This window comes from Grampus griseus (genome assembly GCF_964374135.1).
Source record: "Grampus griseus genome assembly, chromosome: 12".
Taxonomy (NCBI): Eukaryota; Metazoa; Chordata; class Mammalia; order Artiodactyla; family Delphinidae; genus Grampus; species Grampus griseus.
In genome coordinates, this window is record NC_139006.1 from 87,893,008 (window position 1) to 87,911,079 (window position 18,072).

An 18,072-nucleotide genomic window follows, 5' to 3' on the forward strand; every position below is an offset into this window, starting at 1 on the left:
AAAGAATGCATTTCTCTAGAGGGAGAGTTCCATGAGAGCAAAGCAAAGAAAGTATCAGGAAGAAATCATAAGTGCTAAAATTGGCTTATAAAAGATATATTTAAAGGCAGATTTTTACAAGATTCATATTTTATGGTATTTTTTTTTAAAAAAAACTGCATTACGATAGCAGTCTTTGAACTTCTTTTTTGTTCATTGACTCCCAAGAATTTTGTAGAAGTATGTATTCCTTCACACATTTTGTACTGATAGTTCAAAGTTTTAATTATAAGTGTAAATAGTTACAACTGATGCATTTTTGGCATTTAGTATTTACATTTAAAAAACAGAACTGTGACATCACTCTTTCAAATGTATTGAATGGCATTTAAATTCCATGATTCGATACCCAGTCATCCGTTTTTAAAAATACATAAGGAAGCTCTTTTACAATATTTGAAAATTTGCCTTTTTGCTAAAGTATAATTTTCGAGAGGTAAAACAACTCTCGTGAAGATACATAATAAAGATGGGCCAAAAATTTTATTCAACTTATTAAGAGGGAAGATACAGTGAGTCAGATATTGAGATCAGCTCAAAGAGTATTGCAGGACCGAGGTATTTAGAGGCGATTTAACATAGGAATGTTAGGGTAAGACTGCTGGGTTATACACAAAACTGGCTAACAGCCTATAGGACAATAAAGTATATCCTTCAGCGTTGTCAGCTGTTGAGAGTGGTGATCTAGCCGGACACTCAAGGCCCACATGCTATTGTAGCAACAGGCACTGGCCACCAGCTTCATTCACCACAGGGGGGACCTGCAGGGACCGCGTGAGCAGGGGCGCCGCCGGACGGAGGAGGGAAGGCCGGTCAGCCCCGCGCGGCGTCCAGATCGCGCACTGCGCTAAGGAGGTGGGTCGGGCTCCGGTGCGATGGGGTACCAGGGGTGGGCGGCAAGGCCCTCGGTGCCCCGCACCGGGCTCTCAGGGAAGTCCCCACGGGCGGGGTCACACCCGCACTTCTTACTAGAAAGCGCTGCGGCTCAGGCGCGCTCGGCACAGTCCGGCCAGCGGCGCATGCGCGCACGCACCCGGCCCAGCCCGGTACCCCTCGGCCGCCGCTCTTGCCCTCGCCGCGCGGTGACGTCACCGGTGGCCGACGCGCGAGGAGCCGGGCCTCCGAACGCCACCGCCTCCCGCTCGCGCCCTCGCCGCAGGTGACGTCACTGGCCCCGACGCGCGGGGGGCGGGGCCTCGGGTGCCTCCGCCTCCCGCACCGCACCGTCGCTGACGGCGTTGTCATCGGGCCCCGACACGTGGTGACGCCATCAGGCCTCGACGCACGGTGAAGGGGCAGGGCGCGCGGGCGGAGCCTCAGCGGGGTCGGAGCTGAGAGGAGAAGGCGGGGAAAGGCGACGAACTGAGGGGGATCGGGGAGGGGCGGGAAGGTGGCGGCCAGAACATGGCGGAACAGATCCCTCTGTACCCGGTGCGCAGCGCGGCGGCCGCGGCCAGCTGCAAACGTGCGGCCTACTTCAGCGCGGCGGGGCCCGGGCCGGGGGCCGAGCGGTCCAGCAGGTAACGACGGTGCCGCCCCACCGTTCCGCCCAGGCGCCCTCCCCGCCCGGCCCGGTGGGGTCCGCCCAGGGTGGCCGGCTCCGGAGCCCCGCGGGTGCGCCTGACCCGGGGAGGGCGTCCACGGTCCGGGAGGTGCCCGGGCGCTGCCACGACCCCGGTGTGCCCCGGCGCCGGGCTGAGCGCAGAGGAGGAAGAGCCTCTGGTTCGGGGGGCTGCTCCCTCAAGTAGCACTGGCACCGCAGGTCGCACGGCACCGATCACGCAAGTTGTTAGTTTCCGAGACCCGTACTGTGTCACCAGAGAAATCGCGAAGATGGCAGACACAACTTCCAGTTCGTTTTAGAAATACAAACCTTGTTGGGAATCACTTTCCCAAGTGTAAAGAGCAAGTGAAGACATTTCAGTTTGTTTACTAAGTGCACGTTTTACTTGAACGTGTACATACAAAGTACTTTGTGTTGACAAGAATTTTTGCTCTTAAGAATGGGAAACGGAGATTCAGAAAGGTTAAATTGTTACAGTTAGTAAGAGGTAGAATTAAACAGTGCAGACCTTTGATTTAAAATGGAAGTCTCATACCCTGGTTGGTTTTAGTTCGTAACTTATTTCTTACCCAAAGGGAAGAATACTACACTTATAAATGATAGAGTGGTTAGAAAAAGAAACTTATAGGAAGGGGAGATAATGCTTTTCAGAGTTGTTAAAATTTTATTCCTGGGCAGTTGTAGAAGCAATCAGTCTTTAGAACATAGAGTGAAAAAGCACGGGTTTCAATATCCAGTTGCTTCAGGATTCCAGTTTTAGAATAGTTTTTGGTTTGGGCTATTTGAGAGGCTGTAACATGTAGTCAAAAGAGTACATATTATGATGCTACAGAGCTGGATTAATCTTGGTTCATTTCCGTATTAGCTAGCTGTTTGATCTTAGGTAACCATAGGCCCTAATTTCCTCTGCTGTAAAGTGGGGGAGGGGGGCAGTATGTTTCCTCACAGAATTGTTGAGGGTTACAGGAGAAGTTAGTAAGGTGCCCATTTTTAGTGTTTGGCCCTGAAGTGAAGTATCGTTTCCTTTCTTCCCTGATATTACCTGGAAGAGTAATTGCATAGGTAATCTTCTAAGTGGTTGATTTTAGGAGATATTATTTGAAAACGTGCCACCTATTTCCGTCGGTTTCCATCACAGCTCACATCTGTGAGTTTTTGCCTTATATATTTCAAGGCTCAGTCATTTGGTAAATCCACGTTTAGGATCTCTGTGTCTTCAGGGTGGATGCTTTTATTGCCAGGTAGTATTTCTCTTTTTGTCTCTGGAAATTCTTTTTACTCTGGAGTCTACTTTAGTAGACTGGTGTAGCCACATCTGCTTTTTGTGGATAAATGTTTGCATGGTGTTAGCATTCAACCTATCTAAGTTGTTGAATTTGAAGTGAGTTTCTGTTGGGTCATGTTTCTCCATTATTCAATCCGTCAATCTCTGTCTTTTGATTGGTATGTTCAGGCCATTACATTTCAGGTAATTATTGATACTTTAGAGTTTTTTATTAAGATTTTTTTTTTTTGATGTGGACCATTGTTAAAGTCTCTATTGAATTTGTTACAATATTGCTTCTATTTTATGTTTTGGTTTTTTGGCCCTGAGGCATGTGGGATCTTGGCTCCTGACCAGAGATTGAGCCCATACCCCCCGCATTGGAAGGCAAAGTCTTAACCACTGGACCGCCAAGGAAGCAAGGAAGTCCCCGACACATTAGAGTTTAAGTGTGCCACTTTATTAATCTGTTTTCTGTTTCTTTGGATTCTCATTCTTCTGTTTCTCTTCTTACCTTCCTTTTACTTGAACGCTCTTTTGATATCGCTACAGTGTTTTTTGGTGTAGGTCTTTGTATAGTTTATATAGTGTTTGCTCTGGGTATTACAGTATATGTATGTGACTTATCACCATAGTGTATTGGTATCAGTATTTTACTATGTGGAGTTATTTGTGGAAACTTCATTTTGGTTCCTTTACCTCCCTTTTCCCCCCTGCAATTTAAATATCATGTCCTGAGTATCAGATGGTGTTATACTTTTTGTTTAAATCATCAAATATGGTTTATAAAACTTGTGATGATAAGGATAGGTTATTGTATGTATGCATATTTTTGCTCTTTTTTGTTCTTCCTTCCTGATGTTCCAGGATTCTCTTTTTTCATTTCCTTTCTATTTCAAGAACTTCCTATAGCCCATCTTGAGATTTCGTCTTAGAAGGTCTTTATCTCTCCTTTATTCCTGAAAGATAGTTTTATTGGATGTAGAATTCCTGGTCACTTCTTTTCTTAGTACTTGGAAACTCTTGTTCCACTTCCTTCCAGCCTTCATAGTTTCTGCTTAGAAGTCCACTGTCATTCCAATTGGTGTTCCCTGTAGGTAACGCATCATTTATGTCTGGCTGCTTTCACGTTTTGATGTATGTTGGTATGATTTCTTTGGGTTTAACTTGTTTGGTAGTCACTGAGCTTCTTGAATCTGTTGTATTTTGTTTCCCCAAATTTAGGGAGTTTTTAGCCATTATTTCTTCAAGTCCTCTTTCATTTCCACCCCTTTCTCCTCTTCTTTCTGGACTCCAGTGATACAAATGCTGGATCTTTTGTTAGTTGTACGTAATTCCTTTAGGCTCTTTTATTTCCCAGTTTCTTTTCTCTGTGTTGTTCAGACTGCGTAAATTCTATTTACTTGTTCTCAAGTTCCCTAATTCTGTCCTCTGTCATTTTCACTCTACTATAGATCCCATCCAGTGGGGTTTTGTTTCTACTATTGTATTTTTAAGTTTTATAATTTCTTTGTTTCAAGAGAATTTGAAATTGTTTGTTGAAGCATACTTATGTTCGGTGCTTGAAATGCTTGTTACATAATTCCAGTATCTGAGTTCATCTTAGTTTTGGTGTCACTTGATTGTCTTTTCTAATTCCCACTGTCAGTGTTTTGGTTCTTTGTATGATGGATGGTTTTTGATTGTTTCCTGGATATTTCATCTATTAGGAGAATGTGGGCCCTATTTATATCTTTTATTTTAGCAGATGATCACCCTGTTTAGATTTAGCACATGGGTCCTGGCCTACCTTTGTCGGCTGTGGTTCCAATGACAGTTTAATTCTCAGCGTTGTGATTTTTGGTGTGCGTGGTTTATGTGGTGCTACTGGAGCTCTTACTTGTCTCTACTTACGCTGCTGAGGAAAAGAAGGGATTCCCCTAGGCCCAGTGTCTTTTGGTGAGAGGTGGTTGTGTCATCCCATGTGGATGGTGAGGCTGTGTTGGCTGGGCAGTGGCTGTGGACGTGCCCCCTCCATATGTGCCCCCTGACTTTCCTGGTGTGTCTTGGTAGGAGAGGAGACTCAGCACCACTGTGGCCAGGAGGCTTTCTGTGCCCAAATCCTTTTTTCTGGTGCCCCTGGCTGCTCTGGCATCTTGGGGAAGAGGAGAGGCCATGGAGAGAAGCCATTTCCTGAGCTAGCTGCTTCAGTCACGGGGTTGCACTTGTTGGTGCTGCTGGCCGCCCCCCAGCCCGCTGAGAGAGGGGTGCCTCAGGCTCATGGGGACACGGAGGCTTCCTGAGGCCTCTAACCTCTTGCTGTGGCAGGGACCCTACCTGGTGCCACCTGGATGCCCTCGTGTCCCTGGGTGGGATAGGGGAGTCTCAGGCCCGTGGGGAAGGATGCCAATTCCCATGGCTACTTGTCAATCTTATCTTGCTGGTGGTGGTGGACTCTTGTTCTGCCAGGGGAGTAATGGCCTTCCTGGGCTGCCTTTTCTTGCTAGGTTGGGAGTTAGGCAATGCTGGGCCTGTGTCCTTCCTTTTGTCCGGTGGGGGCATGTAAGACCTCCTGCCACTGTGTTCCTCCAGTTCTGCATCCCAGATCAGCCCAGCTCTCTTCTTCTCACTGCTGCCTTCTTCCCACCTTCCAGAGCTCTCCCGTGGTTGGCTCTTGCTTTATTTCCAAGGTTTATAGTTGTACTTAGGTGAGAGGAGCAGGGAGAAATGGATTGTGACTGGAAGTTGTGCTTCTGCATTATTTTGTGAAGTTTGGCTTTGGTTGTATTTTATCATGGTAACATTTACGTATAGTTTAAAAAGTTAATTGGTGGTAAAAGGCTTATGATAAGATACTGTGGCCCTCACCCCTCATCTTCATTCTCCCTTATCCCAGCCTCTCATCCCACAGGCAGTTACTTTGGACTCTTCTAGCTGTTTCTTCTGGCACTTACACATCTCCGTTATTTCAGTGGCGTTATTCCTGACTTTGTCAGCATCTGAAATGACTATTTCTAAAGGCTTCCTTGATCTCAGCCCCAGCCAGGATAAAATGGGATGCTCCTGCCAGGCTCCCGTAGGACTCTGTTTCCCCTCATACCACAGATTGCACTTGACTATAACTGCTTCTCTTCTCATTAGACTTTAAATTCCATGAATAGAGTGGCAGTGATGGTCAGATTTTACCCCTGTTACCTGGCCCCACGAGATGCGTAGGGAAATGTTCCCTTCTCTTTTACTTTCTGGAAGACATTGTGTAAAGTTGGTGTTACTTCTTTAAATATTTGCTATTTTCCAGTGAAACCATCTGGACGTGGCGATTTCTTTTTAGGGTGTTTTAATTTAAAATTCAGTTTCTTTAATAGTTATTGAGCTATTCAAATGACCTGTTTCCTATTTGGTGAGTTTTGATAGTTTGTGCCCCATGACCAATTGGTTTGTTTCAGGTAAGTTGCCGTATTTATGTGTGTAGAGTTGTTTGTAGTAGTCACGTATTTCCCTTTTGATGTTGTTTCATTCAGGTGTTGGTGGTTTGTGCCTTCACTTCTATTTGTTGGTCGTTCCTGCTAGAGGTTTGATCTTTTCAAAGATCCATCTTTATTTTACTTATTTTTTCTATCGTTTTCTTTTTTTCAACTTCATTAATTTCTGCTCTTTATTTTTTCCTTCCTTTGCTTACATTAGGTTTATTTTTCTCTTCCTCTCATTTCTTAAGGTGAGAGCTTGGATTATTGATTAGAGACTTCTTTTTAGTATAAATGTTTAGTGCTGTAAATTTCCCTCTTGGTACTGACTTATCTGTGTCCAATAAATTCTGGTATTTTGATTTTCTCTGAGACATCCTCTTTGACCCATGGACTATTTAGAAGTGTGTTTGGAAAATTTACTATTATCTTCCTGTTACTAATATCTAGTGTGATTCCTTTGTGATCAAAGAACACACTTTGTGTGATTTCAGTTATTCTAAATTTGGTGCAGTTTGTGACTGAGGATATGGTCTGCATCGGTAAGAATTCCTGGGGCTCTTGAAAAGAAAGTGTATGGTGCTGTTGTTGGGTGAAATGTTCTGAAATGTGATTAAATCTCGTTAGTTAATGGTGTTGAGTTCTTCTCTCCTTGCTGGTTTACTGTCTAGTTGTTGTATGGGTTGTTGAGGGTGGGTAGTTGAAGTCTCTTGAGTGTAATCATGGACTTGTCTGTTTCTCCTTTTAGTTTTTTCAATTTTTGCTTCACATATTTTGCAGGTCTGTTGTTCGGTGCATTCGCGTTTGGGATTGCTTTGTGTTCTTGAGGGCCTGACACTTTTATCCTTATGTAATTTCCCTGTCTGTCTCTAGTAATTTTATTGCTCTGAAGTTTGCTTTTTTTTTTTTTTTTTTTTTGCGTTACCGCGGGCCTCTCACTGTTGTGGCCTCTCCCGTTGCGGAGCACAGGCTCCGGACGCGCAGGCTCAGCGGCCATGGCCCACGGGCCCAGCCGCTCCGCGGCATGTGGGATCTTCCCGGACTGGAGCATGAACCCGTGTCCCCTGCATCGGCAGGCAGACTCCCAACCACTGCGCCACCAGGGAAGCCCTGCTTTCTTTTGATTTATGTTGGCCTGGCGTATAATTTTCCATCCTTTTAAATTCAACCTACTTATCTTTAAAGTGAGTTTCTTTTAGTGTGTATGGTTGGTTTATATTTTTTATCCACTCTGCCGATCTGTGTCTTAGAGTTGATGTATTTAGAACATTTACATTCATTGTAGTGATGGTTAGTTAGTGCTTACATCTGCCATTTTACTTTTTGTTTTCTGTGTTTTTTTGTTTCTCTGTTTTCTTTTTCCTGATTTCTTGCGGGTTACTTTGAACACTTTTTAGAATTCCATTTTGATTTACTTATGCTGTTTTATGTTGGATCTTCTCTTTGTATAAGTACTATTTAGCAGTTCTAGATATTATATTATACATACATAACTCATCACAGTATACTTGTGTTGATATTTTATCAATTTGAGTAAAGTGTATAATTCTTACCTTACATCCTTTTATTCTCCCCTATTAGTAATGTAATTATGGGCATACCTTGTTTTATTGTGCTTTGCATTATTGTGTTTTTTACAAATTGAAGGTTTGTGGCAACGCTGCATTGTTAGATGATGGTTAGCATTTTTAAGTAATAAAGTATTTTTCAATTAAGGCACGTATTTTTTTTTTACACATATTGCTGTTGCACACTTAATAGACTACAGTACATTGTAAACATAACTTTTATAGGCACCAGAAGACCAAAATTTCATGTGACTCACTTTATTGCCATATTTGCTTCATTGCAGTGGTCTGGAACCGAACCCACAATAACTCTGAGGTATGCTTGTGTCTTGTAAAATTATATGTAAATTTTACATATGTAAAAGTACTTAAATATTTCCCTTACATACAATTAGAATTGCACATCAGACAGTGTTATAATTTTTGCTTCATCTCTCAAACATAATTTAGAAAACTTGAGAGGAGAAGGATGGTCTGTTATACTGACCCACATTTTTGCTATTTCTGTTGTTCTTTTATTTCCTGATGTACCGAAATTCTTCATTTCATTGTTTCTGTTCTGCTTTAAGAATTCCTTAGCTATACTTTGAGGGTAGGTCTGCTGGAAACAAATCTTTTAGTTTTACTTCATCTGAGGATGTCTTATTTCCCCTTCATTCCTAAAGGATATTTTCACGAGATATACAGTTTGGGGTCGAGCACTTGAAAAATGTTATGTCACTTCTTTTTGGCCTGCGTGATTCTTGATGAGAAATCTGATGTCATTTGAATGATTTTTCCTTTGTAGGTAAGATATCATTTCTCACTACTTTCAAACTCTGTCTTTAGTTTTCAGTAGTTTGATTATTATGGGCCTTAGCATAGATTTCTTTGAGTTTTTACTGTTTCACTTAGTTTCTTGAATCTTTTGTCAAATAGAAGTTTTCAGCCTTTATTTTTTTGAATACTTATGTTTGGGACCTTCTTTTTTCTCTTCTTCTGTTACTCTAGTGACACCTTGTGAGATCTTTTCTTTTAGTCCCATGTGGTCATGAGTTCTGTTCATTTGTTTTAAGTCTGTTTTCTGTTCAGATTGGGTGATTTCTGTTGTTCTGTCTTCAAGTTCATTGATTTTTCCTCTGTCTCCTGCATTGTGCTGCTGAGCCTGTCCATTCAGTTTTTAAGTCTCTGCTATTTTTTTTTCTCGTTTCAAAATTTCCAGTTGATACTAATTTATATTAGCTGTTTCTTTGCTGAGTCGTTCTACTCTTTTGCATATGCTTCAACATGTTTTTATTGCCTGTTGAAACATTTTTATGATGAATGTTTTAAAACCCTTGTCAGATAATTGCAACATCTGCATCATTTTGATGTTAACGTCTCTTGATTCTCTTTTCTCATTCAATTTGAGGTTTTTTGGTTTTTGGTGTAATGAGTGATTTTTGCTTGTATCCTGGACATTTTGGTGTTATGCTATGGGGCTGTGGACGTTATTTAAGTCTTCTGTTTTATCAGTCTCTTTTAAAAAGAGACTCATGCTGAGAACAGATGCCTATTGTCTGATTATCTCTAAAATATTAGTACGTTTCTTAGTAGAGGCAACACAATTTTTTTTTTAGTGTTTTCTCATTGAGTGTCTACATACAATTTTCTCTGAATCTTAAAAATTTTACAATTATCATAATGATAAAAAAATATTTTACTATTTGTAAAGATGAAACTTTTCCTTTGCTGTGATGGTTTGCAATTGAAAGCTTTTTTAAAGTACAGAATGATTAGTAAGATAGCATTTATCCAAGTACCCAGGCCCAGGATTCCTTGGAATCAGAGACATAGTCTTAAAATTTATAGAATTAATTTCCTTTACGGGGGCTGTAGTTCGCACACATTTGCGACATTCTTCACACTTGCCAGCATGGAAATGTCTCACTTAATTTTCTAAACCGACAGTGTCAGCATGAAGATAGAGTTGGTGATTGGGATAGCACATTCTGGGCAACTGGAGTGTGTGTCCTGAGCTAACTGGCCTGCTCATCTGTAAATTTCTAGATTGACATTTACATATATTAGATATCGCACCATTAACTCTGATTCAGAAGTTTGTCTCCATTTATGTATAGCATTAGTGTAATTTCTTATTTGAGAAGTTGGTATTCTCATCTCTTACAGAACATTGTGTAAGAGGAGTCAGTAACTCCAAGGTTACTACATAAACAGTGTGTGGCCGGGGGCCTCAGCTCGAGGGACTGCCTGACCCTTGTCCCTGCTGCTTGTTTTTGCTGCTGATGTCAAGGCATGCTGCTCTGGTGCTGTTCCTTTAAATTTTTTTTTTTTTTTTTTTAACTATTCCCTTGTTCATCTCCTCTGCTGCTGTAGGAAGGAAGGAGTTCCAATTTTTCAGAAGTTCATACAGTTTTGCTGCTCATTAATGACTCATCAGTGACACAGTTGAACTTGGAAGCTCTATTTGATGAAGAAAATATGCACATTTCTCTATAGCATTTTGTCGCTTTGTTTTTCTGCGTTACTTACATGTAGGCAAAGAGGGAGTGTTTATTTTTCTTAAAGAAGGTTTAAGCGTTAGGCATATTTTAAATGTTTTTCTCCCTTTAATATCAGTTGACTCTCAGAAATGTTTCTCATCAAAGTGGAAACAATAAGGCTGTTGGATACTTAAGATAAAAATGTGAGTTTAAGATAGTTATTGTATTGACCTACTTTTACTTAGATACATGTAAATTATTCGTCTTCCAGTACTTGAATGTTTTGTTGAAAGTTCCTAATTTTTTTAAACCTTTGGCAGCAGCTAAGATAGCTGTCTTCAGTTCTTACCGTGGCGGTACTCTTGGGTTCAGTATCATCCATTCTGTCGTCTTTGTTCACATTGTTGTTACTCATTTTAAAAATATGTTTCCAGAATTATACTTAATTGCTGGAAACGTTGATCTTTCTTGAGTGACAAACCAATTAAGTGTGTATGACACCAGGCAACAAAGACACTTAATATTCTCTGCTTATCCTGTCTCTGAAAAATCCATTATTCATCATCTTATTGTTTTTAAATACTGAGGTAAAATTTTCAATACAATAGGAAAATTGCTTTGGAAGTGGAATAAATTGCTTGCCAGTTCAAAGTCTCCATTTCTGAAGTTGAGGTTACTAAACATGATGTTGCTTATATTCATTATCTTTCAGACTCATTGTACTGCTTTTCTAGCATTAAACTTGATAAGATTGTGACTTTTGCTAAAAAACAACACAACGGCTAAAAGAGCTTAATGAAAAAGACTAAAAATCTCATTTTGTATACTATGTTATAATATATTTAAGTGGTGTTTTGAATTTTAATTGCATTTTGTATAAATATTCATTTTCTAGTTGACTGTTTTAAAAGAAGTAATCTACACAGAAGTAAGAAAAAAGGAATTTTTGAGAGGAAAAATATTAGTTCTGTTTTAGATTTTATGTAATTTTTTGCCTGAACCATCTCAGATGATAGGTCGCTTGCTGTAGGGATGTTCGGTGATGGTATCAGTAGTAATTGGAGTTGTTTGTAGAAGATTACATGGAGAGATTAAAACGAGTATCCCTTTGATCAGTGGAGTAAGGTGTTCAAAAGAGAGGTGAAAATAGTGACTGCTACTTCTCCTGACATATGCTTTCAGCTAGAGGTCTTCTGCTCTCTTGCTTTTAGTGATGATATGGTATTCCATCATGTATTAAAAGCAACTCTAATCATTGATAATGAGGTTTTTCCAGGCTTTTGGGGTGCACAGCACGGTGATCATTATCTTTGTAGATATATCTTGTATATATTTTTAATTTTATGAGATAGTAGACCCTGTGCGTTAAAGTTTAATTGCATTACCAAAAAAAAAAAAAAGGCTTTCGATGCATCTTCACAAATTAGTCTCCAAAAAGTTGTTCACATTCTTACCAGCAATAAGAGTCCCTGGTTATCCGAGACTGTTGTCCATGCCAAATGTTAAGAATTATTTTTTCAGTTGTTTTAATTTGCATGTTTTAAACGTCCTTTTTGAAAACAAAAATTGTTCCCAGGCTTAAAGCCTTCCACTGCCTTCCCCTCCTTCCACTTTGAATTCGCATTAAGCTCTTCCTTTTGGCCTTCCAGTCTGTGGGGCTTGCCCCGCGTCTGCAGCTGCATTTGCCACAGCTCCGCCCGGCTCGCTCCCTCCAGCCACGCTGGCTGTCTCCCCTCCTGCAGCCCTCCAGGCTCTGCAGCCCCTTCTAGGTCTTCCTAGACCTTGGTGTGCTTGGCTGCTTTTCGTCCAGGTGTCGCTTCTTGAGACTCAGGCTCCTGGACAATCTGAGGAAGACCCCTCCTGTCACTTCTGGTCTCATCATCCCCTTTATTGTCTTCCTAGCACTTTTCCCTTTGAAAATAGTTTACGTCTTGTTTTTGTCCTGTTAGTACCTAAGCTGTGTATGAGCAGGGGCTTCGTGTGCCTCTTTGCTTCTGTACCCGCAGGGACAGCGCTAGCACGTAGTAGACGCTCAAGTGTTTGTCGTAAGCTCCTAATGCGGTGGAGTGTAATTTTCTAAGTATAGCTGTATTTCTTCCTTTGTGAATTGTCTTTGTTCATGTGTCATTCAAAGTGTTTGCTTTTTTATTGATTTTTATTGATTTGTGAGAACTGCTTATAAAGAATCATTTTTTCTGTCACGTGCTGCATATTTTCTCCCATTTTCTCTTTTGCTTTAAAGTTTTCTTCTTTGATGATGCAGCATACAGACCTCCAGAGTGCCTGGCCGTAGTAAGGACTCAGTAAACTTTAGCCGTCCATTTTCCCGGGCTCCTGCGTCTAAGACGCCTGCAGGAGTTCTTTTTCATTCTGGTTTATTGTCGGATTGACAAGCCTGTTCCCCAGATGATGGATCTCTTGAGTAAACTTGCCCCGTGCGTAAGGGTGCAGCACACTGACTGTGGCAGCCAGCAGGAGCACGAGGAGAAAGGGCCCCGTGCTCAGTGCGGGGAAAGCCGCGTTGCAGGAATTAGCTCGCGCGCTGGGGGTGTGGGTAGTGATGAGGGGATATCCGTCTTCCCGTGGTTACTTGGCTGCGGGGGAGCAGGGTGTCATCAACAATAAGTACAGAATCTGTTCTTTTTTAAAGAATTGTGGTAACGTATGCGTAGCATAAGAAATACCATCTTAACCGTTTTTAAGTGCACAGTAAATGGCGTTAAGTACGTTACCGTTGTTGTGTAACCGCCACCGCCACTACCCACAGAACTTCCATCTTCCCAAACTGAAACTCTGTGCCCCTTAGACACTGACTTCCACCCTCCCCCACTGCCCGCTCACCTGTCTTCCTCCTGTCTCTGGAGTTGACTGCTCTTGGGACCTCATGTAAGTGGAGTCATTCAGTGTTTGTCTTCTCGTGTCCGGCTTATTTCACTGAGCATAATGTCCTAAAGGTTCTCGTTGTAGCTTGTATCAATTTTCTTCCTTTTCATGGCTGAATGATAGATATCCCATTGTATGTATGGTCCGCGTTTGTCTATGGACATTTGAGTTTTTGTTCTTTCTTATAGTATGGTTTTCTGTGTTAATTGTCTAAACCTGGGAATTAAATGAATATACGTGACGTGCCTAGATTACTGCCTGAGAGTCTGAGCTCTCAGTAACTGTGCAGTGCTGGTTTCCTCTCCTTTAGATCAGCAGCATTGTCCCTTCAACAGTGCATTAGTAATCAGCAGGGTAGTGGGAGGGACAGGTTGGTGGCTCCTTCACTGAGTCTTCTGTTTTCAGCACAGCCTCCCTTCCCCGGAGGAGGGGAGGGCTGGTTGCCTAGTTGGGTGGGAGAGGGGCTGCAGTGTAAGGATCCAGATGTTTCTTTCAGAGCTTTCAGTCGGTTCTTATTTCAGCGTCCCTTCAGAGCGCTCCCAGAGGCACCCAGCGCTGCCGGTCTTCAGCCCTGCTAGGGTCCTGAGGTTCCAGTCCCTTGCTTCTCTGGTTTCTTCACTGCTGGCTTCAGACTCCATTTTCATGGTTCTGCTTAGTTGTTTACCATCCACACATCTGCTTCCCCAGCTTCTTACATTTTGTTATCTCCTCTTTTGTTTTCTGTTCTTGTAGATTTACGCTTTTTAAAAAAAGCAATATTTTGCATATTGAAAGTAGATTATGTATTTAATCTTCCATGAAAGATTAAACATGAAACATTTTAATCTTGAAACATGAAACAAGAAACATGAAACATTTTTTCATTTTACACGTATCTGTCTGATTCGTTCTTCTCTTTCAGAAGACTGGTTTTCTGGGTTTCTTACTCTACGTACTGGCATAGACCTCCAACAGCTCCTATCACAGGAGATAGTAGCTTTAGTTATCGAGAGAGACTGCCGCCTTTTTCTCAGCTCCAGTCGCAGAATTTTCCTGGACAGCTGTGGCTTAGCTTGGTTGGCTGCCTGTCCCCGACCAACCACAGGAGGGTTTGAGGTCCAGGCAGCTACACAGCAGCCCTTCCTGGGTGGTGGGCGGAGTGGGCCAGGCTCCTAAGGAAAGAGGAGCTGGTGACCTCCCAGCTCCTGCCTGACCTCCCAGCTCCTGCCTGCCCTTGGCAGGCCAGCTCCGTTTATAGCAGCTGCCTGCGTCGTATTTAAGAGACCTCAGACTGAAAATGAATAAAAGCAGACTCAAGATTCTCCCTCTGCTGCCAGAAGCCTGCTTCTGCTAGTGTTTTCTGTCCTACTGAGCGGCACTGCCATCCTTCTTCCCGTACAGGCCGGTCATCCTTAGGCTCTTGTGTCCTCTGAGTTCACAGTCAAACATCACCTGTCTGTGTGCTCTAGCTCTTAAATGCCCCGAATCTACCCACTTCTCTCCTGTTTCCTCCAGCTCCTTTGTTCAAGCACTGTTTGTCTCTGTCCTGGACTCTTGCAGCAGCCTCCTAATTGGCTCCAGCTCTGCCTCGACCAGTTCTCCAGGGCAGCCAGAGTGCAGAGCGAATCTCATGTTTGCCTCTCACCTGAAATGGTTGTCTTTCCTGTGATTTGCAAGGGCCTCCACTGCCAAGTTCCTTCTGCCTTTCTGGGCTCACAAGAGGCCCTGATCTTACGTCTGCACGGGCCACCCCTGCTGCCCCTCTTATCTTCCGAACTGCGTCCAGCTAAATTGAATTTTCCATACGAGAGGGGAGCAGCCTCGGCCATAGCTCGTTGGTGGTGTAGGGCCCGTGTGACACCAAGGTGCTCTCCTTCCCTTAAATGAGTAAATGTTCCAGCCCCAGTCTGATAAGGCTGAGGTAAACTGCTTCTCGTGTTTTTGGTATCTCTCATAGTTCTCATATTGGTGGGAGTTTAAATTTGCAGTTTGGCAATATGTATCGAGTATTTTAGAGCTTATGACTTTACATAACAATTCTAGTCCTGGGAATCTCTGAAAGAATTCATCTAAAATATGGGAGAAGTGCTATGCACAGATATATTCACTGAAATATTTTTTAATGGGGAGTTATAAATGTCTTCCCTGTAGGGGATAACTGAGTAACCTGGTAAATCCTCTCGCTGGACTATTTTTTAGTTACCAAATGTTGAGAAGACGGTAGAGAAACTTAGGTGGGAGGTTGACATTGGCCTTCACGTCCAAGGACTTTTTTCCATCATTGAATTCCATTTGGGCTTGGGTTCTTGACAGCTAGGCCCTTATTTTAAGAATAAAGTCTCATGAAGACAGGCTTTGGGAATCTTGCCTGCTGACCTTTTCACAGAATCCTAGTAGGCAGAGCGGTACATGGCACTGTTGCCACACACTCACATGTGCACTGGCACACCCAGGCACCCACCCACCTGTGCACAGGCCACACACACGTGCACACACACACTTCCCTGAAGGATTCTAAAAAGATAGCTAACTGCAGATACAAAGCTTGTTATAAACTGTAGGAGATGCATTTTACTAAAGTTCAGAGCAGAATGGAAGTTCTGCTAGTGCTGTTGGATATTCTCGATTCTCTGGAGTAGCACCCATCATCGTCCGCCCTTCCGTAGGCCTTCATCTCCAAAGCGTTGGTCTCGAGAGTGACAGGAGATCTAGAGAAAGAAGATAGTAATGATGGAGAAAACGACAAGTGTCCAGGTGACCACAGGTCTCAGAGGCAGTGGCAGGAGAAAAGATGGAGAAGCTGTAGATAGAAGAAGTAATGGAGAGTGGACATCTATTCTAGTCTTACATTTTTTTTCCCTTGAGTATAATCTCCCCAGCTGTTCATTGTAAGTTATTTCAAGCATACAGAAACATCCAAAGAATGGTCTTCTATGTAGATACAACAGCTACACATGGAAGGCTGCTTGGAGGGTTCCGCTCACGGCATGGTAACGGCAGCTTCCTTGGACAGCCTTTCCTTTCCTGCTTACCTTGGTTAAGTTTTTTGCAAAGGAAAGTAGCATTACTGTGCAGTGTTATTTGTAACGCTTTGCTTCCCCTGAAGACAGCTTAGTACGAGGGAAAAAGAAAAGTGTGATTAGTAGAATTGGGCCAGCTCTTGCCCTAAGCCAGACCCGTATCATATACAGAAGACTGCTTGGCCTGCCTCAGTGCTCTGTTCTTTCCTTTATCCAGGTACCAGCTGGAAGATGAGTCTGCCCATTTGGATGAAATGCCATTAATGATGTCTGAAGAAGGCTTTGAGAATGATGAAAGTGATTACCACAAATTACCACGAGCTAGGATCCTGCGAAGAAAGAGAGGCCTAGAGTGGTTTGTCTGTGGAGGATGGAAGTTCCTCTGTACCAGGTTTGTTATCCATTGCTGCCTAACCTACACACCAAGGTTACACAGTTATTTATAAGCTTAGCTTCTAAACACATTTGTTTCTATATGAAACTAAAGAAGCCACTCTCTAAATGACATCATGGAGAGTATTAATAACCTTAGTCAAAACCAAACTGCTAATCCCAAAGGGACAGAAAGCCAAATTCACTTTTTTGTGAGATGTTTTAATGTTTAAAAGATGGAGAAAATTAGTGATTTTGTAATTACTGCATGGTAGAATTAATTCTGGTCACTGTACTGACATTTATAAACTGTGTTCCTTTCTTTTCCGTCTGTGATTATACAGGCGTCCCTTGGTATCTGTGGAGGATTGGTTCTGAGACCCAAATCAGTGGATGCTCAAGTCCCTTTATTTTTTCAGTTATATGTATATATATATTTTTTCAGATTCTTTTCTATTGTACGTTATTACAAGATATTGAATATAGTTCCCTGTGCTATACAGTTGGTCCTTGTTGTTTATCTATTTTGTATATAGTAGTGTGTATACGTTAATCCCAGACTCCTAATATATCCCCCCCCACCCTGCCCTCCCTGCTATCCCCATTGGTAACCGTAAGTTTTTTTTCTATGTCTGTTTCTGTTTTGTAAATAAGTTCATTTGTGTCATTTTTTACTTTCCACATATAAGCAATATCACATGATATTTATCTTTTCTCTGACTGACTCGCTTCACTTAATATGATAATCTCTAGGTACATCCATGTTGCTGCAAATGGCATTATTTCGTTTCTTTTTTATGGCTGAGTAATATTCCATTGTATATCTGTACCACATGTTCTTTATCCATTCCTCTGTCGATGGGCATTTAGGTTGCTTCCAGGTCTGGGTTATTGTAAATAATGCTGCAGTGAACATTGGGGTGCATGTACCTTTTTGATTTATGGTTTTCTCCAGATATATGTCCAGGAGTGGGATTGCTGGATCACATGGTAACTCTACTTTTAGTTTTTCAGGAACCTCCATACCATTCTCCATAGTTGGAGTTGTAAATTGGTTGTACCAATTTACATTCTCACCAACAGTGTAGGAGGGTTCCTTTTTCTCCACACCCACTCCAACATTTATCATTTGTAGACTTTTTAATGGTGGCCATTCTGACTGGTGTGAGGTGATACCTTATGTAACTCTGTCATGTACTGGATTGGTCTAAGACAGATAGTTCTGTCAGATCCAGAAGCAGGATCTGGACATGTAGGTTTGAGAGTTGTTGTTACTGTAGTGATAGTGGAAACCACCCGGAAGGATGACATTCCTAAAATGGCAGCAGTGTGGTAGAGGTCTGTGAAGGAAGAAGGAAAGGGACCCTTTGGGGAAAAGGACAGTGTTGGAAAGGAAGGCTAATAATCCTTTTCTTAGGCAGCAGAAAAAATAGGGGAGCAAGTGTGAAGTAGTGTTGGAGAGGATGACTTTTATCTTA

At 42.2% G+C, this 18,072-nt stretch overlaps 1 protein-coding gene across 4 annotated transcripts in view; it reads left to right on the forward strand.

Annotated features, from left to right (window-relative positions):
- The first annotated feature begins 1,366 nt into the window (after positions 1–1,366).
- Positions 1,367–18,072, forward strand: part of ATP9B (ATPase phospholipid transporting 9B (putative)) — a 217,414-nt gene continuing 200,708 nt past the window's right edge. For 2 of the 4 annotated variants that reach the window (XR_014297509.1, XM_082667370.1), the window contains exons 1-2: positions 1,389–1,559; positions 16,440–16,613. Coding sequence is in view for 3 of the 4 variants with exons in the window: in XM_082667370.1 (XP_082523496.1) it covers positions 1,444–1,559; positions 16,440–16,613 (290 nt within the window). In the remaining variant the exon portion in view is untranslated. Of the gene's footprint in view, positions 1,560–16,439; positions 16,614–18,072 lie in introns of those variants that run through there. The other 2 variants (XM_082667371.1, XM_082667372.1) reach the window with 2 other exon arrangements.